This window comes from Artemia franciscana, chromosome 12 (genome assembly GCF_032884065.1).
Source record: "Artemia franciscana chromosome 12, ASM3288406v1, whole genome shotgun sequence".
Taxonomy (NCBI): Eukaryota; Metazoa; Arthropoda; class Branchiopoda; order Anostraca; family Artemiidae; genus Artemia; species Artemia franciscana.
This window is the reverse complement of record NC_088874.1, coordinates 31,210,537-31,235,765: the sequence shown is the minus strand read 5'-3', so window position 1 is coordinate 31,235,765 and position 25,229 is coordinate 31,210,537. Positions and strand designations below refer to the sequence as shown.

At 36.6% G+C, this 25,229-nt stretch overlaps 1 protein-coding gene across 2 annotated transcripts in view; it reads right to left on the bottom strand.

The window, feature by feature from the left end:
• Positions 1–23,185, bottom strand: part of LOC136033984 (uncharacterized) — a 60,250-nt gene extending 37,065 nt beyond the window's left edge. The window contains exons 1-5 of one of the 2 annotated variants that reach the window (XM_065715016.1): positions 23,127–23,185; positions 13,124–13,279; positions 9,371–9,514; positions 7,273–7,428; positions 753–964 (exon numbers count right to left, since the gene is read on the bottom strand). In XM_065715016.1, the coding sequence (XP_065571088.1) occupies positions 753–964; positions 7,273–7,428; positions 9,371–9,514; positions 13,124–13,279; positions 23,127–23,150 (692 nt within the window). In that variant the 5' untranslated portion in view covers positions 23,151–23,185. Of the gene's footprint in view, positions 1–752; positions 965–7,272; positions 7,429–9,370; positions 9,515–13,123; positions 13,280–22,936; positions 22,957–23,126 lie in introns of those variants that run through there. The other variant, XM_065715017.1, reaches the window with a different exon arrangement.
• Positions 23,186–25,229: the final 2,044 nt, after the last annotated feature.

Below are 25,229 nucleotides of genomic sequence, written 5' to 3'. Positions count from 1 at the left end.
CACGTTATTTTACTGTTTCCGGTTGTTTGTCGATATTAAATAAAAAAATTAGTTTTTTCAACTGAAAGTAAGGAGCCATATAAAAACTTAAAACAAACATAAGTTATTCCATATATCATTCCCCCTCGCTATTCACGCAGAAGTTTTTTGTACTTTAAGAAAGCTCATTATTCTAATTAAACGGATTGTGAGTTTCAGCAGTCGTTCTTAAAGAATTGGGATAAAAAGTCAAACTTTAGCGCACCGACCAAGGAGGGGTTATCCCCTTCATATACGGAATACTTTCTGTTCGTGTTAAACTTTAATGTTGCTTCTTATTTTTAGTTAAAAAACTTTTTTTTAATCAATTTCTAATCACTTTTAAAATAATGCTCAGAAATCAGTGTCTCCTTGCAAGGAAAATTCCTCCCCCCAAGGAAAGCTCCTCCCGCGTAAAATACCCACCCCCCGGAAAATTTCTATCATCGCTGAAAATTCACCCACGAATTTTTTTTGAATAATTCCGCCTAGAAAATTCTCCTTAGCCTATTTTCAGTTGAAAATAGAATTCCGCTTTTTAGAGTTTCGGTTACTATTCGGCCGAGTTAGTCCTTACTTAACATTAGTTACCAATAACTGTTTGATTAGCTTTTGTAAAGCCTTTCAGAAAAAGTTTCTTATTATTACTGTTGGCTAGAAGGAAAGTAAAGAAATACAACAAAAATATGAAAGAAAGAGAAACTAAATGATAAACAAAAAAACAAAAAGATTACTCAGAAAGGAGCGATCCAAACATCCCTGTTGTCCCCATAGAACCATCAATAAGGGTAAATAGAAGGTCTTTGGTCGTCTGATCCTCACTCGCCCCAAAACGAAATGCATTCATATAGTAATCTCTTCTGGCAAGATTATCAGGAGGATGGTAAAAAATCAGTTGGTTCAATAATGCTTGAACTGATGAAACGGTCGAGCCATCATGCGATTCCTGGAAAATTAGTGACTATTTATTGACTTAATTAGTGACTATTGTCACTAATTAGTGATAATTGTAAAATTAGTGACTATTTGGCATAAATTGGCTGTAATGTAAAAACCACTATTTCTTTGACGATCAGGCTGGTAATAAAACCATTATTTTTTCGACACTCAGGCTGGTAATAAAACTATTATTTCTTCAGCAGTAGTATCACTGAACTCTGAAAGGGCCTGATTGAACCATAATTAGAATTATATCCTTACAAAATATATCCTTACAAAAAGTAAGAATATAAAACATATTCAAATACCTACCATTTTTGGTATGAGTTTGATTTGACACATGATTTTCCCCTATTTCTTCATGAAAAAAAGAGAAGAAAATAAATCATTAATAGATGCCAGGTTGTTTGTCAGGTGGATCTAAATGAGCTTTATAATCTGGATATTTTTTCCATCATAAATATAACAAACAGGCAAACTTTCAAGGTTCTCTTGCAGTTTCTTATTAATTATCCTTTTGTCTACAAAGACTCTTTAGGTTAAAGATATTGCCTAGTAGGCCCAACCAATAAGAAGCACGTTGACGTTGACGCACCAATAAGAAGTACGTTGATCTCGTAAAGGTAGCTGCTATAAATAGTATGAAATGTAATGTTTAACGCTAAATCTTGCTCTTCGAAATAGTCAAATAAAAATGCTTGTTGCGACAAGCAATAAATGCTTACGTTTTGGGTTAAAATAAATAAATAAAAAAAGATTATATTCCATTTCTTATTAATTTCCGTTGTCACTATTAGGTAACATCACCTCGCAAATTCGAAGAGAAATTATTCCGTATATAAGGAGGCTATCTCCTTCTCAACAACCCCCCGCTCTTTACGCTAAAGTTCGATTTTTTGTCCCAATCAGAATGGCTGCTCAATCAAACAAAAACTCTGTTAATTAGAATGAGAAGCGTTTTTAAAACACTATAAAACCTAGCGTAAAGAGTAGGGGTTGAGGAGAAGGCAGCACGTCGTGTAGCCACATATCTCTTATTAAACAAATAACCTTCCACACAGATCCTTTCCTACATAGGACCTCCTCAAGGACGAAGGAAATAGGTTGAACTAACGAACATCACTTACATAATTTTGCTGGGTAGGCCAAAAGTATGGATAATTTATAAGAGTGGGAACTGGCAATAGTGTCGATAAAAAGAGACAATCAATACCATCTAGCGGGAGGCAATACTTGGCATTATTTCAAGTTCTGTAATCATTTTTCCGCTAGGAACTGAGATCAGACCCTTGTTACTACCCCAATTTAACCAATTACATCAATTGAATTATTCATTCTTATTGATACACTGAAAAATGCCAAGTGTCAAAAAAACTAGATGGCGTTGGTAGTTTTTTTTTAACACTAGTGCCAGTTCCCACTCTTATGAGTTATTTAATTTTCTTTAAGTTAGACTCTAAATACTTGGTGTCACAAAACAAAATCCCATTAAAAGTCACATGCGACAAAAATTTTTTAGCAATGGAAAATAAAATTGCACTAAGAAACTCGAAACCAATTAGATCTCTCGTGGACAATCTTGCGGCATCCCGCAAACAAGATTATTCTAAGTACCCCATACTGAACAGTGTTTACATATTAAGGCTCTTTTTCATCAGCACCATTATTACAGACACTTTTCTGGTACCTTGCATGAACAAAATTATCTAAAAACAAAATTCGCAATTAACAATTAGGAACACGTTCCAATCACGCGGAAAATCCAAAAAATATAACCTTTAAATGTAAACAAGGGATCACTATCCTAATTTATCTGACACTAACAAAAGACAAAAAACAAGAGTGCCGGAAATTTTCAACAAGGAAAAATTAGATCAATTCTTTTTAAGATCTAGGAATGGTAGAGCGGGTGTAGCAGCTGTAATCCCTTAAATTTCATTTTAAAATTATGTAAAAATTGCGAATGGCTCATCCATTCTTGCTACTAAATAAGGAGACATAAACAAAGCCTTAAAAAACGCTGAGAAGGCCAATTCCGTATATAATAGTTGTCTTCACAGATTCAAAAACCTGCCCTAGAAATCATACAACAAACTCATTTTGCGATCCTAGACAGGTTTTTGTCAGAGGAGCTTCCTTAGTTTTCAACTAGCCCCCCTCCCACGCCCACCATCTCCCAAACACATCCAATCAAAATATTGAAATAGCCACTTTGTTTAACGTAGTTGAAAGGTCCTGAATGCCTTTGAGGATGACAATTCCCCCACAACCTTCAGGGCAAGGGTTGTAAGTTATGTCCTGGGGATAGATAAGGTTTATACAGAAAGGGTGATCGTAAAAACTTCAGGGGGGCTCACTGGATTGGTGTTTCTAGTACCATTTTTAAGATTCAGAGTGATTGGAGGGCAGCAACCCCCCCCCCCACACAACCACACAAACACGTCGTAATGTTCCGATATGCATTCAATTGAAATTTTAAGATAATAATTTTATTCAAAACAGTCTAAAGATCATATAACAGGGCTTTTAGGGTTGAAACAAGCCCCCAGACCTGGGAGTAAGGGCTGTAAGTTATGCCCTGGAGACATTTAAGGTTTTTATGGAGGGAATGGTTGTATATACTTTAGAGGAGTCTTATTTGGTTGAAAATTGGAAGCTATAGTTCCCTTTTAACAGTCAAAAACTACCCCCCCCCCCCCGACTACCCTTCTTTTAACCAAAAGTGTCTGATTTAAATTGTAAGATAGCCATTTTGTTCAAAATAGTCCAAAGACATATAAGAATGCCTCTAGGATTGGCGTAACCCCCTCAGAGCCCTATACAAGGGTTGTAAGTTATGTCCTGGGGTATATAAGGTTTTTATGTAATGGCTGTTTGTACAAACTTCAGCTAGGGGCTTATTTAATCTGAAATGGGAAGTTATAGTGCCCTATTTAAGAGTCAAAAATGATTTGAAAGCAACCAGCCCCCCCCCACTCTACACCAATCATTTCTTCCAACACATCCGATCAATTCCGTTCAGCGCAGTTGAAGGGTCCGGACATTATGTCTTTGAGGATGACAAACAACCCCACAGCCCTCAGGGCAAGGGTTGTAAGTAACACCCCCCCTCTCTCACGCACGTCGTCTTTTCCGGAATTGCAGACAATAGAAATTTTGAGATAGTCATTTTATTCAAAATAGTCAAAAGATATTATAGCAAGACTTTTTAGGTTGTTACAAATCACCAGGGCCTGGGGATAAGGGTTGTAAATTATATTCCAGGGAATTTAAGGTTTTTATGGAAGGGATGGTCGTATAAACTTTAGAGGTGGCTCATATGATTGAAAATTAGAAGTTCTAGTTCCCCTTTAAGAGTCTAAAGTGATGGAGGTCGACAAGGCCCCTCTCAACTACCCCTCTTTCATGAAACGCGTCTAACTGAAATTTTAAGATATCCATTCTAAAACAAAATAGTCCAAAGAGTATACAACAATACCTCCAGGGTTGACAAAACCCCGGAGCCCAGGGGCAAGGACGGTAAATTATGCACTGAAGCATAAAAGGTTTTTATAGAATGCGTTGTCGTATAAACTTCAGATGTGGCTCATGAGATTTGCAATTGGAAGTTACTGTACCCTTTTTAAGAGTCAATAGTGATTTGAGGGCAAACAACCTCCCCCCATGCCCATCATTTCCCCAAAAACAAACATCCACACAAAGTTTTCAGACATCCATTTTTTCAGCATTATTGAACGGTTCAGTAATTATGCGTTTGGGGATGTCAACCCCTTCGCCCCGAGGCCTCAGGGCTGTAAGTTAGGTAATTTTTTCATTGTTTACATATTAAACATGTTATTGGGAAAAGGTGAGCATGTTTGACTACTTCTACTAATAACTCACTGCAGCACCAAGCCGCCTGAGGCCAACACAGCTACGCACGCTCCTCCTCCGACCTAATCTATTCAAACCCTCTCTCTTTACACCCTCCCAGGAAGTTCCCATTTCCTTTAAATCTTTATTTATGACATCCTCCCAATCTAGACAAGGACGACCTGCTTTCCGTGTAGCCCCAGACGGTTGGCCAAAAAGGACAATCTTCGGTAATCTGTCATCCTTCATCCGTAGAACGTGACCTAGCCATCTCAACCTTTCTTTCACTATAGCCCTAGAAAGCGGGATTGAACCACATTTTTCGTACAACCTACCTTTTGAAATACGGTCAGTCAGCCGCATACCCAGAACAATCCGAAGGCAATTTCTCTGGAAAACATCTAGTAAATTTTCATCTGCTTTTCGAGTGCCCATGCTTCAGAGCCATATTTGACCACTGTCATCACTGTAGCTTCCAATATTCTAATCTTGGTTTGTAGACTTATCTTTCTATTCTTCCAAACTTTTTTTAACTGTGAAAAAACATCCTGAGCAATAGCTATTCTACTTTTAACATCTTCACTGCTCCCACCATCTTTACTAATAATACTACCAAGGTAACTGAAGCTCCCAACCTGATCAATCTTTTCGTTACCTAATGTCACCTGTTCATCTTCACTTATTCCTAGCCTTAGTGACTTAGTCTTCTTAACATTAACTTTCAAGCCTATTCTAGCACCCTGAACCCGCAAAACCTCTAAAAATTCATTCATTTTCCTCACACTTTCATCTAATATGCTCAAATCATCAGCATAATCTAAGTCCAGGAGCATTCTTCCTCCCAATTTGATTCCATGGTCTCCAATTGCCTTTCCTGTGCTCCTTAAGTTTGACTACTACTTTCCCATAATACGAAGGATATTAAGGTAAGTCTTTCAAGGAATGTATAATTAAATCAAAACATGTTATGTGTATATGGGTTGTCAAAAGGGCGTAATTTAGGAACGACTGAGTTGAGACTCATTTGAGACTTTCGGGAAATGATAAGGGAGATGATCAATTGACCAAAAACGCAATATTACTGAATTTGAAATATTACTATTTGCATTTTACTGAAAAAAATTAAATGTTTTCACTTTTGTAACTTTAATAAATAAAAAATTATTAAGATTTCAAAGAATAAATATGAGCATATGTATATTAAACTGACAATGCACATTCATTTGTATTTTTCTTCAGTAAAGTGCAAATTATGTTCTGGCCCTGAGAAGGCACAGGGGTTGTGAGCCCCAATCATGTTGATTTCTGCTCATTTTGAGTTTGACTCGGTTATTTATTGCAATTTCTGTTCGTTTTGGGTTTTATTTATTTATTGATGTTGATTTATAGTAGGTTTACGCTTGATAGGTTATTTATTTCTATATTTGCTCATTTTTGGTTTAATGGGGTTCTTTATTTTTCCTTAAAAACTTATTTTGTGGAAAACCTTTTTTCTAATTAATAGCAGGTTTCATGTTTCAGCATATTTCTAACTATCAAGGAATTGGAGGAAAAAAGCTACCCGATGCTTTAACTGCAAATAAAATTCAGCCAATCAGATACAGGTGCCAAAAATCTCTCCACACTAAGTGAAAATCTGAGAGCAAGGCTTCCTAAAACTTTTAAGTCCTTTCAACCCTTGGTTTCGAAGAAGACGAGTGCTTTGCAGGGTTAATTGCTGAGCTATCTTGATTCTGGAAACAAAGTGGAAGATAGGGCCCATCTTCACCAAATTGCTTAGTAGCAAACGAATCCATTCAGCATCTAATATTTGACTGCACATCTTCGCTTGAAGCATCTGCCGAACTACGAGAAAACCTTGAAAAATACCAGCTTAAACCAAACATCCAGAACCAGCCCCAAAATATATTGGATTAAATACTATTTTTTTTTTGTATAAATGTAGTTATGGGTACCATAAAGCCTTATTGGTTGCCATTTAAATTTCGGATAAAATTTTGCAACAAATTTTAATAATAGTTGGTAGCTTTCCGTTTCGGTAATGTTTTTTGGTAATTTGTATAACTTTTTATGAAAAGAAACATTTATTTTTTTCTTTATTTTCTATTTTTTTTTCATGGAACTTACATAGTTTGTTTAAATGTGGTTATTGTCTCCTCGGACTAGAGTCTATGAAATGTTGTATTTTCTTTGTATCTACCTAACTTCTAAGACCACTGCCTTTCCATGACGAAAGTAAAACAGTTCAAAATAGGGATGATACCTTTTTATTGACAGTGAATAGATATAAAATTATTTAACAGGATATTTCGAACACATATACAGTGTTCATCATCTTTCGTTGTATCTATTTCTAATGAAATTTAATTCATCATAATTTTATAGATTTTCCATAAAGGCTACTCCGAAGTATGAAATATTCAATTAATCACAAAACAAAGAAAACAATACAAGGCTACTTACCCGTAAAATTCCATAAAGAATTGCGTTTACAATTTTGCTGCCTATATATGTAGTGTCCGTTATAAATTCCTTGGCATAATGAATTGCAGAATAAGGTCCAGAATGCCTCCAAAGAACATTGAATTCACCGATGTCAAAGCAAGATGTCACTTGACCCTAAAATAATTGTAATCACTCATATCTGAAAACCCACGGGGAAAGTTGGAGGGTATTAGGTTTTCTAGGATAAGTCCAGAGACCACCCACTCTCTTCAAGGCTAGATTTTCTAGATTCTACCGTTTTTGCGCGATGGGTCTGCCATCATTTTTTAAAGTTTCAACCCCCCTCCCCCCCAAAAAAAAAATCCTCAAAATAATTATGCAAAAAACGTTAAGATAACAGAAGTTGTAATTACATTTGGAAATCGGCAAATAAAATTATATAAAAACCGTATATTTTAGTACTTAAGCTTGATTTTGCTGAATATAAGCCCAATAACTAAGGTAATTTGACAATTCGAAGCCCTCTCCACTCTAAAGACAATAACTCCAATCACTCTGAATCTTAACAAGGGCACTGAAATTCTGATTACCAGTCCAATGAGCCCCCTCTAAAGTTTATACGATCACCCTTTCTATATAAGCCTTATATGCCCTCTGGAAATAACTTACAACCCTTGCCCTGAAGGCTGTGGGGGAGTTATCATCCTAAGACATAAATATTTTGATTGGATGTGTTTGGGGAAATGGTGGGCGTAGGAAGGGGGTTAATTACCCTCCAATTACTTTCGACTATTAAATAGGGCGCTATTTCGACTATTCTAGGGTCTACAGTTTTTGTGCAATAGGTATTTTGTCGAAATTTTAGAACTCAAAATAAAAAACAATTTCAAAACAATAAATAAGCAGGAACTATCTGAATAAGTGAATGAAATAATTATATTCTTTTTACTCAGTGTAAAATGTCTGTTTTGCAGTCCCTAAAATACGAACTAAGCTGATTCAACAGCCCCCCCCCCCCAAAAAAAAGAGACTTCTATAGCATCTTCAGTTTCTGCGCAAAAGGTTTCATTTGATATAACTTCGAATCAAAAATAAAAATATTTTTAACACAGAACCTTCAGAGTGCAAGACAAATATGATTTTTCTTACGCTCGAGAAAAACTTCGAGAACTCAAAATAAGCGAAAATATGGTTATACTTCTAATTTCATCGTGAAAATTCTTGAGCCCAAAAAGTTGAATTCCGTTCCGCACCATGTTTCACCCAACCTTTTTAAGCTTTTGGAGAGTAAAAGTTCAAGAATTAAGGTAATTTGGCATTTCTAGATACAGAAAGAGCCTTTCCAACTTGAAATACCTAGACTTGATATATATATATATATATATATATATATATATATATATATATATATATATATATATATATATATATATATATATGCATATATATATTTCTTTACTGAGCATTTTTTGTTGGTTTTCCAGTTTTGTATTTTTTTTTTTTTAACCAAACCCTGGTTATTTGAGTCTTAAAAGCACCCTTTGTGAATTACAAATGAGACGGTTTGTGCCAATGAACTGTAACTTAGCTTAACTGTTCATACAGTTTAATTTATGAATAATATAATTCATGTTAATTTTTTTTCATTTATTTTTCTTTACTTGGCATAAACAGCGAATTCGGCTCAAGCTAATCGGAAGTTAAGAATGATCAAAGCAAATAGTAGCCAAAACTCTTGTAATGGAATATCTGAACAGCTCTGTTACTGAAGCTCTGAGTTGATACAACTCCTTTTCATGCTAAGTGTAAATATGATAATTTCTTACACCAGCCTGATCTTTGGACATAATTGGAAGAAAGGGATCAAACTCAGCTGCAACTAGACATGTTCCGGCTCGAAAATATTCCTTAATTAAACGACTGATGCCTGAATATCCATAGCTGAGGTGAGCTTAAACATCTTTTACTAATGAATCCAAAGATTCATGAAGTTTAAGATAGCCTTACAGCTTCAAATTTTAAAGCCAAAGACCCCCCTCCCCAAACAGACTTAACAAGCCCCTAACTACCAAAATACATAATTTTAAGCCAAATAAATTTGAACAATAGATTTTACCTCGGTCTTACTCTTGGAGTTACTTTCAGAGTCTGACAGTAAAGAGTCTTGCTTTTTGGATGTTTGACCCATCGAATTGACCCATTCTTCTGTTCTATTGACACTTAAACCAACATTTTTATCATCTTGGGAAGATCTGTAAGGCTGGAAAAATGAATTCAGTGAAAAAAACCGTACAATGAAAGGGTATAATAGGGCAATACGAATTCACCCTTTTTAAAAAGGCTAAATTCAGTTAAATAAAAAGGGTATAATAGGGTATGGTACAAGGAAATTAGTCAAAGCCAACAATTATTTCCAAGCTCACTGTTAACATTGCAAATTCCGTTCTAAAAAAGCGAAATGACGGATATTTTAAGCTTAGAAATATTTACAAAACGGTGCAGTGTTTCACTTGATAATGATTATTCCCAAACCAACTTTTCCAGCCAACTAGGAATGCTTATCCTATCTTTTTCCATCCAATTTTTGAAGTTCCAAGTCTTGATATTTCAAAACTTAAAAAAAAAAAAAAATGTCTTGAGACAAAATGGTATTCTATTTTATGATCCTAGCCCGAGATTAACAAAGAGGTCGTACTCGCGAAAAGTAAAATATGAATTTCAGCTTCAGTTCTTTTGGGAGATGGGTACTCAACTACTCAGATTTTGAACTTGTTCTAAAAAGCTGAAAATTTCATGCGTTCATCGAAATAACGCTTCAATATAATACAAGCAATCCTCATTGAAAAATGATGCAGTGTACCCTTGATAGTAATTTTTTACTATTATTTCTTGTGATTTTGCATTCATAACAAGTTAGTTATATTTTTTATAATTCTAGTCTACATTTTTCTCACAGATAGTTCATATCAGGCATGCAAGATGAGCTTTATATTCTTCTTTTTTCAGGTTACGTAAATAATAGGCTTTTATTTAATTAATTTTGGCGACTTCTGAAACAATAATCCAAAGTCAAAAATTAACTTTTTTTCAGGGGAAGAGGATCGTGTGCAGCTGTGCTGGCCTCAGGTGGTTCGGCGATGCAATGAGTTGCTTGTACTAACAGAAATAAAACCTCTAGACAAGACGGCAGGTACACCTCTCATATCTATGTTTAATAGAGTCAACAAGTCTTTGATGGCCCAGTGAATTTAACATAGATAAGTAACCTCCCCAGTAATATGTTCTGCTTCCAGGGTATTCTGATACTTAGACAATTTGAAGATGCCAGCAATAGTATGATCTGCAGTGGAGATGCGAATGTAAAATTTGTTATACACAGATGCCTCCAAGGTTTCAGCGCCGTACTATGACACCCTGCTGACGTGATGCTGAAGGAGTTCCTTGGAAATTCTTTCTCGTCACGGCCGTGGCTGCCAAAAGAGGTGAAATATATATGGCAGAATTACAGCAGAAGATACAGGGCAGACGATGGGATCGAAAATGGTTGTCAATTAAAGAGCTTTCAGCTGCACTTGGAAGATTTTCTCGTTACGGCCATGGTTGCCAACCGAGGTGAAATATATATGGCAGAATTACAGCAGAGGATACGGGGCTGACGATGGGATCGAAAATAGTTGTCGATTAAAGAGCTATCAGCTGCGGACAGAGCCTACTAGAGCCAAATGTACCAATCGGATCTCGAATGCTACGACGAACCAAGGTCAATGTGAAACAAGTACAAATGGATAACCTGTTGTAGCATCTTAATTATTTATAGTGGTACATATTATTTTGACAATCTTAAAGATTACAACGCAAATCTTTTAGTGTCTGTTTTAATCCCTAAAGTTTGTCCTAACATCTTCTTAAGGGAGTTACATGAGCCAAAATGAAGGGCTTTTCACCTCATTTGACTGGTCTGTAATAAACTCAAATGCAACTAATATACATTCAACAAGTACATAAAGAATGCTTAGAGAACAATAATAATTCCTAAAAAATTGCCATCCTCCAATAACTAAAATGAGGGGGAGGTATCTGTAAATCAAGAAGTAATTAAACATTCATCATTTCCATCCCTTGGTTCAATTTCAATTTCTCAAACAAGTTTTACGGGGAAAGTATACCCTTTGTGGACGCCAGGAGAGAGGGGGCGGGCCAATAATTCTTATGAAACAGGAAAAAAATTAGAACATGGTAAATTTCCCCATTTAAATTTTGGTTCAAGCCTCTCAATTATTTATGTCGGTAAGCATATGAATGTAATCTTTCATTTAAAATTTATTTCTGCAACAAGAGACGCTACATGCAGCACCCATATAAGAGACTTAGTCCAAAAATGCTTCCATAAATAAAAGGGGGCCGGCAATAATTTGAGCCAGAATGAAGTTCTTTTCACCTCTTTTGTCCGGTCTTTAAAACAGATAAGATATGTTTGCTCACAAAATATAAATACCTGATTAGTTTCTGAATCGAATATAAATGCTAATCTAACAGAACGAATATGTCACTAAGAAATTATACTACAAAAGAAACCAAATATATGAGATAAGAGGCAGATAAGTTTTTGGCCCATATTTATCATGGAGAATTCCTTATAGTGTATTTAATAGCTTATAATAATTATGATTTATTTACTCAAAATCAACAGATCATTATAGTGGAGCAAAGAAAAAAATAATCATACGAATAAAAAGAAACACTTTTAAGCTATTATTGGACGAAAACGTCGTCTATTCAGTCTATTAGCACAACAGTTATTGTTAACTAGTGAATAGGATTAAAACAAACATGTAGCTTTTACTATTTTTACAACGAAAAACAAAAACAAACTCATCATACCCAATGTAAAACTTAACCCTCCCAAAGACGGCTAATCTTCAAACCCATGGTTTATGTAATAAAGAGTGATTAAAAAAAAAAAAAAAAAACAGTGATGGATGACAAGGCATACTAAAAATATAGACTCCTTTTTTTGTGAAAAGCTCAAACTATTTTAAGTATAGGGTATGAGGAGGGGGCATTAAACAAGTTTGATTTGTTTTTAACACAAACACACACACACACACACACACACACACACACACACACACACACACACACACACACACACACACACACACACACACACACACACACACACACACACACACATATATATATATATATATATATATATATATATATATATATATATATATATATATATATATATATATATATATATATATATATAAATTTTTTTTTGGTGTTGTGCTGAAATAGGGCCAAACATTGGACACAAGGCGGAAATATTCAATGAATTGAATTCCACTGTCTTGAGAAAATTTCCCTATTGTTTCTAAGCTGTGTTTGTTTGACATCCATACTAAAGAGAACACTAATTCCAGAAAACGAATAACAACATTAAGAGCAATTAATAGCAAATTTTAACTTTTATTTGAAACTTCAGCAATAACCAGCAAGTGCCATCTATTATCTCATCAATCAGTTGCTTATTCTAGTATGTTGCTAAGATTCAAATAAAAAACCAGGGGTGCTAACGTGAGGAGGTGGGGACCATTGTCCCCATAGATTTTTGAAAACTGTTCTTTTTATTGGCATCTTCATTGAAAAACAAAAACAGCAAAAATGCTCTCTCTAGATCTAAAAAATACATTTTTGCTTCTTCATTAAAAAAATGGAAAAGGAATCCCCCACCTTCATTTTCATGAATTTAGCAAAATCTGAAACTATGAGGAGATGATTTCTGCCCGATCCAATAGGAAAATCCTTGAAAAAAGGTAAGCAACATGCAAAATAACAGAATTCATATGAGCAATACAAATACCTTATTTTGGAGGACTTCATCTGGCTCAGAAGATAAAACACAAAAAATAGCATTGTACAGCTGCTTAGCAGACACAGGAATTACTTCATTCATGTTTTCGCGTTCCTCCCTATGCTCAATGGGAAAATCATTTCTGTAGTCTCCTTCATACCAACCCTTGAAAAAAATCATACATAAGAGACAGATCTTTATAGGAGACAAATCATAAGAGTAACTCCAGAGGTAGCCTACGTATGCAATGCCGTACATCTCGTCATATATATACTTCATACACATGTCGTATACCACGTCATACATCACCAGTTATTTTCATCTCGATTGGTTATCAATCATACTCGGTTCTTACATCAAGTTGTGACAATTAAGACTACTATTTATATGGGCATTTCAGGTTCCTAGGGGTGGGTTAATTCCCTATTACCATGTTATTTAACCAACATTCAAAGGCATTTTTGCCAGCTAGGTTGACTCCCACAGCCCTTAGACAGATAGATAGCCTTGACGAATATGCACATCATACTCTTCAAATAGAAAAAACAAAAAAATAAATAAACAACAACAATCAAAACAGTACTCAGATTCTCCAAACACCAGAATACAACTGGAGCAGCATTGTTTTATGAGGAGAAGCTAAGTGATGAGCATCACATAATGAGATAATCTGCTACAGATGGACATTGCAGCAATTACAGTTAGTAATTCTAATTGTCAATGGGGTAGATACTTGTGTTGTCAGGTTGAAACTTCCTGAGTCTACAGATTAATTTTCTTTACTGAAATATGAGTTGCTTACACAATTGCACATAGTATGTTGGAGAAATTCCTCTCACAAATGGCAAAATATGTTCAGGGAGAAGTTTTTTTCCGTAATGAGAGGTCTTTTATTTAGATTTACAGATAATGTTTGTGATTGAGGAAAGATAACAGAAATTGCTTTTAATTCTAAAAACGCTTTATCCTGTATGTCCAATATGTTTTAAGTTTCATGGCATTACGTCAGATTATGTCCTAGAGTACTAGCCACTTTTGATTTCCACAGAAACCACATTAAAGTTCTATTTTGTTGCTGTTGACCCTAACATGGCTAGAAAAATGTTAGAAAATGACAAAATAACTATTTGACTGAATCATGAGAACTGAGTATCTAACTTAAAGTAAACCTGAATCAGACAATTTCCATTATAGTTTGATTTTAATAATTTATATGTAAATCATTGAATGATTTTTATTTCATATTTCATTGCAATCAAACAATCTTGATTTTGTCCACTCTCAAAATCAACAGACAGAGTTTCAATTTGCCTTTAGTGTTGTATCAGATGACGTAACCCCTCATCTAGAGTTCTGTCAATTTAATTAACTGTCTAGTTTATCAATTTGGTAATCTTGTGGCTATGGTAACACCTCGGCAATTGGACAGTGCCTGATTTCGAGCATCCATTTTATAAAAAAATAGACAAAAAATAAAAATAGAATAAAATAAAAAAAATCAAATCTAATATCATTTGGGATTAAAATCATATTCGTCGTTTTTTTCTACATTTAAACCTACGAAATATTACTCTAAAAGCCTTGTAGCTGTATTCTGCCAGATTCCTTATATCATAAATATGTCATTTTTCATTTATTTATAAAAGTAAATACAAGTAAAAAAGAGGTTTATAACATGTTGATGACTTTGATTAACTAAGCGCTGGATCATAATGGAGGAATATTCAGTCACTTTCACATTTATTAAGAATGACTTCAACAGTATTTGCTTGCAAATCTAGCTCTTCTCCTTTGGACTTGAATTCAGGTGGCCTTGCCTGTACCAACGCCCCCTAATCAAATGCCTCCCACTGATACTTCCAGAGAACACCATTCCACAATAACTTCTTGAAAACTCCATTACTGGGTGCTGAGACTGTTATATTTGAGAGAGTATTCCAGGGGTTTACTACAATGCAGGAAAAACACTATTGTCAGAGTTTTGACAGATGGCTTGAACAGCATCTTTGAATGTACCCTCTTGTCAGTGCCAATATTTTGGAAAACTGACACATGAATTGGGGAGGGGAGGGGTTTCTTGTGAAGTAAGCCTATATGTCAGAAGCATACTAGCTCTTCATTGTTGGTAAACCAGTGAAGATAATTTCAGCTCCTTCAAATATTCATCATAAGGCTTGTCATCTGTTGCCAGTCCAAATTTGTGAAGTATCTGTTTATTTTTTTATAAAGCCATAGACTACGTAAGCTGAATCGTTTATTTTCTGCATTTGGGGAAACCTGTGCAGAAGAGAGCGATAACAAACACGAAGAGCCGTATTGGTACCGGCGGGATATTCATCCTTAAACTGCTGGGGATAGGCGATTTGAGTATCCGCGCTTCCCACAGGTCCCCCAAGTTCTGAAAACCCCGTGATAAATTGATATCTGTTGGCTGAAAAGCTATTTTTTTTCCCGCATTTTTTCCAGCGATTTTTTTTTTCTCATATCATGCCGCCACCTAGCGAAATTAAGGCCACATCAAGTAGAAGACCAAAAAGGACTCATATAAGTCCGAAAAAAGGATCCGACAATTGTCTTGCCTGCAATATTGCATTAGAAAATGATTCTTATGCCATTCTTTGTGATGGGTGTGACAAGTGGATATGTGCCGAGTGTCTAGACATGCCTGAACCTGAATATCTGCTTGTCACTAAAATCTCCAGACGTGTAGATATTTGTATCAAGTGCCCAGCATGTAAATATGGATCAACATCTGTTAATACTCAAAATTCTAGTGTTGAGAATATCGTAAAAGCTACAATAGATAGCATGAAAAATGAGATTATTGATAAAATCCCATCTCAAGCGGCCTTTCAAGAAATTGTCCAAGCATCTTTAAAAGACTTGGAAACATCATTAAAAGCTGAAATCTCACAAACTGTCAGTAAGATAAAATCACAAGTGTCAGCACTGGAAACCCGGGTGTCCGAAAAATACTCACTCTCTGAAATGCGTTCCGAAGTCCAGACGGTTGTTCTTCAAGAGACAACAAGCATCAAAGCCAATCTCACCCAGCATCTTGATAGTGAGATCCAGCGCCACTTTTCTGAAGAAAGGGACAGACAACGTAGAACCCTTAACATTGTTGCGTTCGGGATCCCTCCGCAACCCAATGACCAACTATTCATCAAATCTTATATTGATCAAAAGTATAAGCTCAGAGACGTTCACATCAATAATGTGAGAAGACTTCCGATCGCTACTAATTCTCTGCCATCTGCACGCCCTCCTCCTGTCCTTTTTACTGTCCCAAGCCTGGACATCAAAAGGTCAATCATCAACCGCTCCCGCGAGCTCCGCGAGGATATACAATTTCGTGGTGACGCATCCAAGACAGAGAGAAACAGGAGGAAGGCTTTAGTTGAGGAGTTGAAAAGAAGAATAAGCTCAGGTGAGCCCAACCTCATGATCTTCAAGGGCCAAATCGTTCCAAAAAACGAGGCTGCTCATCGCAGTTGGGAAGCGCCACCCCGGTCCCCTCCAAAGCAATCCACGATGGAAACCTAGTTATATCATCGCATCCTCATGTAAATAGTTTTGTTTCCCCAGTGCTTCGTTTTGATAAATCGTCAGTTGATATTTCTTGTGAAGCTTCATCCAATCCTTCTCCAAATATTTCCCATGTCGATTTAAGAGCTATTTCTGCTAATGTTCATTCAAATGTTATATCTAATAATTCGCTCGTGTCATGTCAGAATTCGGCAGATTCAAGTTTTTCAAGTACTATTGTAACTGTGGAGGCTTCCCAGGAAGAAGAAGAAGACTTGAGCTTTGTTTCTGTTGAGGAAGGAAGTGACTCTGGTGAAAATAACAACAGACAAACCATACTGGACAGAAGCCAACCAGAACCAGCAACCGTAAGTTCTGACTTTAGTGTATGTGTTACTAATGTTGACCAGTTGCCCAACAAAATTGATGAACTAAAAACCCTAATTGACTCAAAAAAGTTCGATGTGATCTTACTGACTGAAGTCTGCCCTAAAAACAGTAGTAACAAATTTCACGATTCCCATGTGAAAATCCCAGGTTACCAAGTTCTCTCAAATCTGTCGTCCCAGGGTTGCAAAAGAGGAACACTAGCCCTCGCTAAAGCAGGATACAATACAAAGATAATTGATGTTCCTCTCCTTTGCCCCTTTGTTGAGGCAGTTTGCTTTGATCTATGCGTGCCAGGGAGCCATGAGTCAGAGACAGTCAGAATCGGATGCATCTACAGAAGTCCCTCAGCCCCATCCCAAGTTGTAACCGAACAAGCAATAGCAGAAATAATATGCACACTAAATTCGAACCTCAAAGGACATCTGCTTATTGCCGGCGATTTCAACCTTCCATCTATAAATTGGATAAACGGTTTTGGATGTGGTGCCACTCCAACCGAACAAGACAAGCAACAGCCTTTCCTAAATTGCCTCAGTGAATTGTCCCTACACCAGATAGTTGACCAACCAACTAGATACAGATTGCTTCAGTGCCCAACAACACTTGACCTGGTTATCTTGAATGACAAAAGCTTAGTTCAAAGTATTGATTACTCACCACCCCTTGGTAAAAGCGATCACCTAACTATAGAGCTCATGCTGAAAGTGAAGGTACTTAAGAACAAGCTAGTCAAAAAAGTGTTTATCGACTAAACTGCTATTCGAAATGAATTATCCACTACAGACTGGCCGAATGTACTAAGTGGCTCAGTTGACGAACAATGGACCAAATTCAAGGGTGTTTTGCTGAAAGCTCAGGATGCCCACACAAAGACCAGTTTCAAACCAAAACCTAGATCCCTCCCCTACATGACAAAAGACATCAAAAGAGAAATAAACAGGAAAAAGAGGTCATGGAAAAAGTTCAGGCAGTCAGGAGACCTGCAGCAACACACAAAATTCACCAAGGCACGAAACAAGCTGAGAAACCTCACCAGAAAACTCTACGAAAATCTGGAGTCCAATCTTGCCAAAGAAAGTAAGACAAATCCTAAAAAATTCTGGAATTATGTCTCTAGCAAGAACCACTCCCGTCAAACTATCTCCAGACTGGTGAAACCCTGTGGCACTACCGTAACCAACATAACTGATGTAGCAAACGAACTAAATAGGCACTTTGCTTCAGTTTTCACTTGTGAACTGGAAGGCTCCCTGCCAAACTGCCCGGGCTATGAAGCCCCCACAACGATGGAGCAAGTCAGCATCGACCCCTCCAACATCCTCAAACGGCTTCAAAATCTTGACACAAATAAATCGACTGGACCAGATCACTTACACCCAAGACTGCTGAAGGAACTGGCAACCATCATTGCAGGACCACTGTCTGACCTATTCCAAAAGTCTATTAATGCCAAATCTGTCCCATCTGATTGGAAAACTGCTTTTGTGACCCCAATATTCAAAAAAGGCAGCAGACTTAAAGCAGAAAACTACAGACCTATAAGTCTCACATCAGTAGTCGCAAAAATCCTTGAAAGAGTGGTCAATGATGCAATACTGGAACATCTGAAAGTCAACAATATCCTATCCCCTAATCAGCATGGGTTTCAACCAGGAAAGTCAGTTGAAACAAACTTACTGGAAACATATGACATCATTACAAATTTGCTTGACAAAGGATTGCCAGTGGACCTAGTTTTACTAGACTTTGCTAAGGCCTTTGATAAAGTCCCACACAAAAGCCTAAGAGAAAAGCTTACTGCTGCCCAGTTACACCCCAACCTGGTTGATTGGCTTATGGACTTCCTGTCAGGACAAACCCAGAGTGTCAGGCTATTTGGTGTTGGAGGTGAAAAGGTCTTTTCCGAGCCCTGTGATGTCATCAGTGGAGTACTGCAGGGAACTGTTCTTGGTCCTACACTGTTCAACATCTACATCAACAATATATTCAGCGAGGTGGAAAACAACTTGTCTCTCTATGCTGACGACTCAAAGCTATTTGGAGCAGTGAATGTAAAATCCCTGCGAACAGATGTCCAGAAAATCCAGCTGTGGGCAGACAAATGGCTCTTATCGTTCAATATAAGCAAGTGCAGCACGCTACACTTTGGATCCTCAAACCCATGCGCCCAATACCATATGCATGAACATGCCTCCAACTCCGATTCACCCATCAAGACCAGCACAGAGGAACGCGACCTTGGGGTCATCGTTGACAGCCTTCTCAAGTTCCATGCCAACACCATCAAGAGCGTGTCCCAGGCCAACACAAACTTAGGTCTGATCAAAAGAACAGTTACCAGCAGATCCCCACTAGTTTTCCTGAAACTTTACAAGGCACTAGTCAGACCTGTTTTGGATTTTGGCATGTGCGCTGCCTTCCCAACATACAAAGGAGATGTCAGGCTAATTGAAGGAGTCCAGAGGAGAGCAACCAAGGCCATCACAAACCTTGGAGACAAACCTTATCAAGATCGTTTACGGGCTCTCAACCTCCCTACCCTTGTGTACAGGCGCAACCGTAGCGACATGATGATGACCTGCAAATTGCTGAATTCATCATATGCCAAGATCCTGCCCATCCACCCAGGCCCCCCACAGTGCACCAGAGGACACTCAAAGAAGCTGTTCAAGCAGTCAGTCAGAACCAGGGCCAGAAAAAGTTTCTTCACCAACAGAGTCGTCAACCCCTGGAATGACTGTGCGAAGCAACAGTCTCAGCCCCCACCCCCAAAGCATTCAAGAAGGCACTGGATAAAATGTGGGCCACGAAAGACTGGAAGTATGAGTGGGACATTCTGTCCTGCTCATACCTGCTATGAGACATCACTGATTCAACTCAGGAGCATTCAACAGATCTACAGATCTTAATTTGCTCCAAAGTGCAAATTAAGGTAATTAAGGTAATACAAATTTATTTCTTAGATATTGCCTTACTGGCTCTCCTTTGCACCCCTTCCAGAAGCTGTATGTCACCCCTGTATCCCAGTGATGCTAATCACATGCCTGACAAGGGCCTTGCACAGCCTCACAAAACATAGGAAGACCTAGTGTATATAGTTTTCTTTAAGAGTGCTAAGATAGTTTGCATGAGACACAGGCTTCTTGCATCTTGAATGGAATTTACACTGGTTGGGAACAATGATTCCAAGATCCCTTTCTTCATTCACACTTTGCAGCTTTTGAATGTCATTTACAGCTGGATTGACTAGTATTCTTGAAACCAGGTTTGGACTTGGCAAAATGAATAATACTATTTGTTGATATTGAAGCTCATGTGCCATGTTGTTGCCCAGTTTTGAATATGGTCAAGATCTGCTTGTAGTGACTCATGATTGACTGCATGAAACAACTTTGAGTTGTCAGTATAAGAAGTTAGATGATTTGTAGTTAATTGTAAAATATTGTTTATATAGATATTGAATAAGGTAGGTCCTAAAAAACTACCCTGTAGGAGACCACTAGTGAAACCACATCTCTCAGAGAGCCCACAAGGTCTGCATTAATTCCACATGTGATAAGTTTTTGTTCAAGTGGGCAAGGTAAAGCAACAAGACATCCACATTTAAGCCTTCAATGAGGTCTGTTATAAAATCATAAGTCTCTAGCAAATTTGTTTATACACTCTCCTGGATGAAAACCATGTTGGCTGGGTGATAGTAACTAATTAAGCTTGAGATGCTTCATGATAGGGTCAGGGTCATTTACCACTCTTTCCAAGATTTTAGTAACTGCAGAAGTCATACTTATGGAATGGTAGTTTTCTGTGCTGGATTTACTTCCCTTTTTAAACAAAGGGGTGACAAATGCTGTTGTCCAATCTACTTGCACTTCCTTGGTACACAGGGAGAGTTTGGATAATTGCAAGAGTGTCTTGACAGTATCTAATGCAACTTCTTTTAGAAGACATGAATATAACCTATCTGGCTAAACTGATTTGTTGACATCTAGCAATTTAAGTTATTTGAGGATATCTAAACAATGAATCTCAATGGGTTCTCCTGGATAGTAGATTTGTGTAGGTTTAACATTGGGTAGGTTGGTATCTGATGTGCTACTAAATTCATCTGCAATTTCTTGGTCATCTGTTAGTTCAGCTCATGAAGCAGTTAGTTTAGAAAATGATTGTCAACCAGGATTTTACACAACACATATTGCCAAAATTTCTTTGGGTTATGCCTGCATTCTTTAGCTAGTGTTGCTTCATGGTTCTGGTAAAGCTTCCTGGTTAAATTTCTCAATTCTATGTGGCTTTGTATTTTTTACCAAGATCTCATTTTTATTGAGTTGCTTCTAAATTTCCTTGATCATGTATGGAAGATAATTTGGCTTTCTCTGTAAGATACAGAGGAGTTGCTGTCTTGAATCCTAAGTAAAGTTAACTTGAAATTTTCCCATTGCTTTTCTAGTGATCCCTGTAAAATTTCACTCTAGTTAACCATTTCTAGTTCCTTCCTGATAAAACTGTAACCTGTGAAGACCCTTTTAATAACTCTATTACTCATATTATTTAGACAAAGCTGTATTTTAACTACTTAGTAGTTAAGGTATTGCCAAGTTTCTTTGCCCCTCTACATTTATCTAGCAATGTTCAAGCTAATCATATTCTTTTTAACAAGATTTGGTAAAATTCTAGTTGATTGATTTTTGCCTATATCAGAAAGGGGTTAGGTTAGGAAAATGAAACTTCCAGGGATGGGTCTAAAGGCCTAAGTATGTCTGGGGAAGGTATTTTGTAGTACCAACCTCTACTCCTTCTCCCTCTAGAGGGCCCTGAAATTTGCCTCCATGACCTATTGAAATTTTGACAAAACAACATTTTACCTTAATTTTCAGTTACCAGTTGCCTTCTCTTGCCTTTTGTTTTGAAAAATGCAATTCCTGTTATTTGAGTAGAATTCTGAGCCATAAAAATGTTGTTTTTTTTTTCAAAATTTAGGAAATGTATTTGCATATCTTTAAAACCTTATAAATTGGGATTGAGCAAAGTTGTGAAGCTGGAATTTTTTTTTGTACTTCATTCAAGCAGAAGATCTATTTTGCAAGGTTTCACTTTTATAACACACATGTTTTTAAAGGTTGTCAAAGGTCAGGGCCCTCTAGAGGGAGAAGGAGTGGAGGTGGGTACTTCAAGATACCTTCCCTGGACATACTTTAGCCTTTAGACTCATCCCTGAAACTTTCATTTTCCTAACATAACCCCTTTCCAAGATAGCCAAAAGTCAATTAACTAGAATTTTACCCAAGATTTAAAAATAATCAAGCAAAAAAAAGCAATTTATCTATGTTACATGTTTCCTTTAGAGGTGGTCAACCACTACATTGATACCAAAAACAATGGTTAAGGTTTGTATGAACAGACTATTCTGGGAGCTAAACAATAAACTTACCTCTATAGTCAGAATTGCATCATGAATTGAATTTAATATTCATTTTGTGTTGGAAATGATCTTTACTCACCTTCAGATATATAGGCCTATATATATATATATATATATATATATATATATATATATATATATATATATATCAATTCAGAGTATATATTTGGATATTAGGAGGGGGGATAAAGTACAAACTTATCTCTACAGTAAGAATTGCATCATGAGCCAAGCTTAACAGGCTATTCATTTGCACCAGAAATGAGCTTTAACTCCGCCTCTCTAATGTGCAAATACATAATTTGAATTTTAATATAGTCTGAATTGACATATATTGGGGTGGGGGTAAATTTCATTTCCAACAGAAATGAATGTTACATTGGGATTCAAGATGTAATTCTGACTTTAGAGGTAAGTTTGTTTCTTAGCTCCCTGAACAGACTGTTAATATAAACCTTACGCAAAGCAAGAAACTTTTTTTTTACTTAAGCCTACATCTGGCCCTGGTAGTGGTGGGACAAGAGCAACATAACAGAGGCTGGCCGCTGACAAAATAAAACAGCAATCCCACGTGCTACTAAAATTTGGAAACATTACCTTAAGCTGCGACTGAAAAAAATTTTTCCCATGCTCTTATTACCTGCAGTATAGAAGCTAAGAGTCGTATTACTTTACCTCTGCATTTCCACCAGGAGGCATTCTTATTTTGAATTTTCATGTATTGAAGCCAAGGTTGCCGACTAATAACATCGTGATTGTCCGACAAAGAGAGCAAAGTAGTCCCTTTTCTACCTAAAAAGTGGATAAAGCCGGGTTTTTGTCTACAACCAGAGTTGTTTGAACCCAGTAATTAAAATAAATCAATTAATTATCGAACATCATACCGTATATTATACCATATATTCAACAGATAATATGTTAAGAAGGTAGGAAAATCCCTAGTTTAAACAAAACGAAGGAAAATCTACCTTTTTTCTTCTCTGATAAGATCTTTGATTTCTGAATTTAGAATAACTTCTCGTTTTGATGATAGGCAGCAACAAGTGCTGCCTAAGTAAAGATGCGATGTGGGCAAAATGTATATTTTTATTATTATTTTTTTTTTAAAGAAGGGCATATCGTCTAAAAGGAGTTGCCTTAGAAACTTTGAAAGGGGCTTATTCGAATGGAAATTATAAGTTATAGCGTCATTTTTAGTTGTCAAGAGTGATTGGAGGGTAACCATGCCCCCACCATGCTGATTACTCCCCCAAATTAATCCAATCAAAATTTTGCTATAGCCAATTAGTTCGGCGTAGTTGGAAGGTCAGGTAATGATGTTTTTGAAGATGACAACCTTGCCTCCCCCATAACCCTCAGGGCAAGGGCTATAGCTAATGCCTCGGAAAACATAAGTTTTTATTGGAAAGGGGTTCATAAGAACTTCAGAGACGGAAGATTGAATTGGAAATCGAAAGTTATAATGCCCTATTTAATAGTCAAATGTAATTGAAGGGCAACCATCCCCCTTTCAAATCTATCATTCCCTCAAAAACACCCATTCAAAGTTCTGAAATTTTTCATTTTGCTAAGTATATTTGAAAAGTCTAAAAATTATGTTTTTGGGTGTGACCCCCCCTCCCTCACTGACCTCAGAAATAAAAATACTTAGTGTCCTTTTTAAAAGTCAAAAATGGTAGTGATTAAAAGCGACTAGCCCCGTAAACAGCGAAGTGTTGGGGACAGTACAGTCCCTTTCATATACGGAATTATTCCTGTTTGTCTTAAGTTTTAAGGTCGATTCTTACAAGCAGTTAAAAAACCATGTTTTTTTTTCAATTTAATTTATGATCGTTTTTTTTCAAATAATACAAAAATACATATTCGATAAACATTAGATAAATTTTTAATTACATAATGCTAAAATTCAATGTCATAGTTTTGGCTCTTCTTTTCACTTTGGACTAAATTGGGGACAAGCCCTTTTGAACCTGTGATCTCTCGATCTTCAGAACATTTCAATATCAAATCCTATGTGTAAACAATATGGGCAAATTTCAAAACTTACAGCCGTTTTCAGCGAATGGAGGGGGTTACCTTTTCCTCAGCACCTCACTCTTCACACTAAAGTTGTTTAGTACTTTAAAAAATCTTCTTATTGTTATGATTTAACGACTCATTGGCTTCACAAATCGTTATGAGAGAATCCGGACACAATTTAAACATTTGCGTAAAGAGTGATGTGTTGAGAAGGTGATAAACTCTTTCCTATACGTAATATTTTCTTTTTGTTTTAAGATTTAATATTTCTCCTTACAATCAGTTGGAAAAATTTGTTATTTTGAATTTAAATTTTGATGGTTTTTAAATAATTTTGAGAAATTCGGCTTCAAAGCCGAATTCGGTTTCTGATACTTTTCTGATCTTAATCAGATATATGAGAACCCAGGGTCAACCAAAACTTATGATAGTTCATGTTCGCATATTATTCCTTTCTGGAACTGAAATTGCTATGGTAGCACATAAATGGGCCTTGTTTTTCTTCCAGGAAATGATTTGACGTCACTGAGGATTCCAGACAGCTAAAAAATTCCAAGTAAGAGCCAAGATATGAAAAGAAAAGTTAACCAATGGGGAAGGAAGTTATAAGGCATTTGCGGAGAATTTGGTCTAGTCATTGGAAATGGAAGGTTTTGAATGGATGCGGGACGCGGTGAGTTTACTTGCATTTCTGGAATGAATTTTAGTGTTACTGATTATGTTTTGGTGAATAGTGGGCGCAGCAGAATCCCTAAGCCT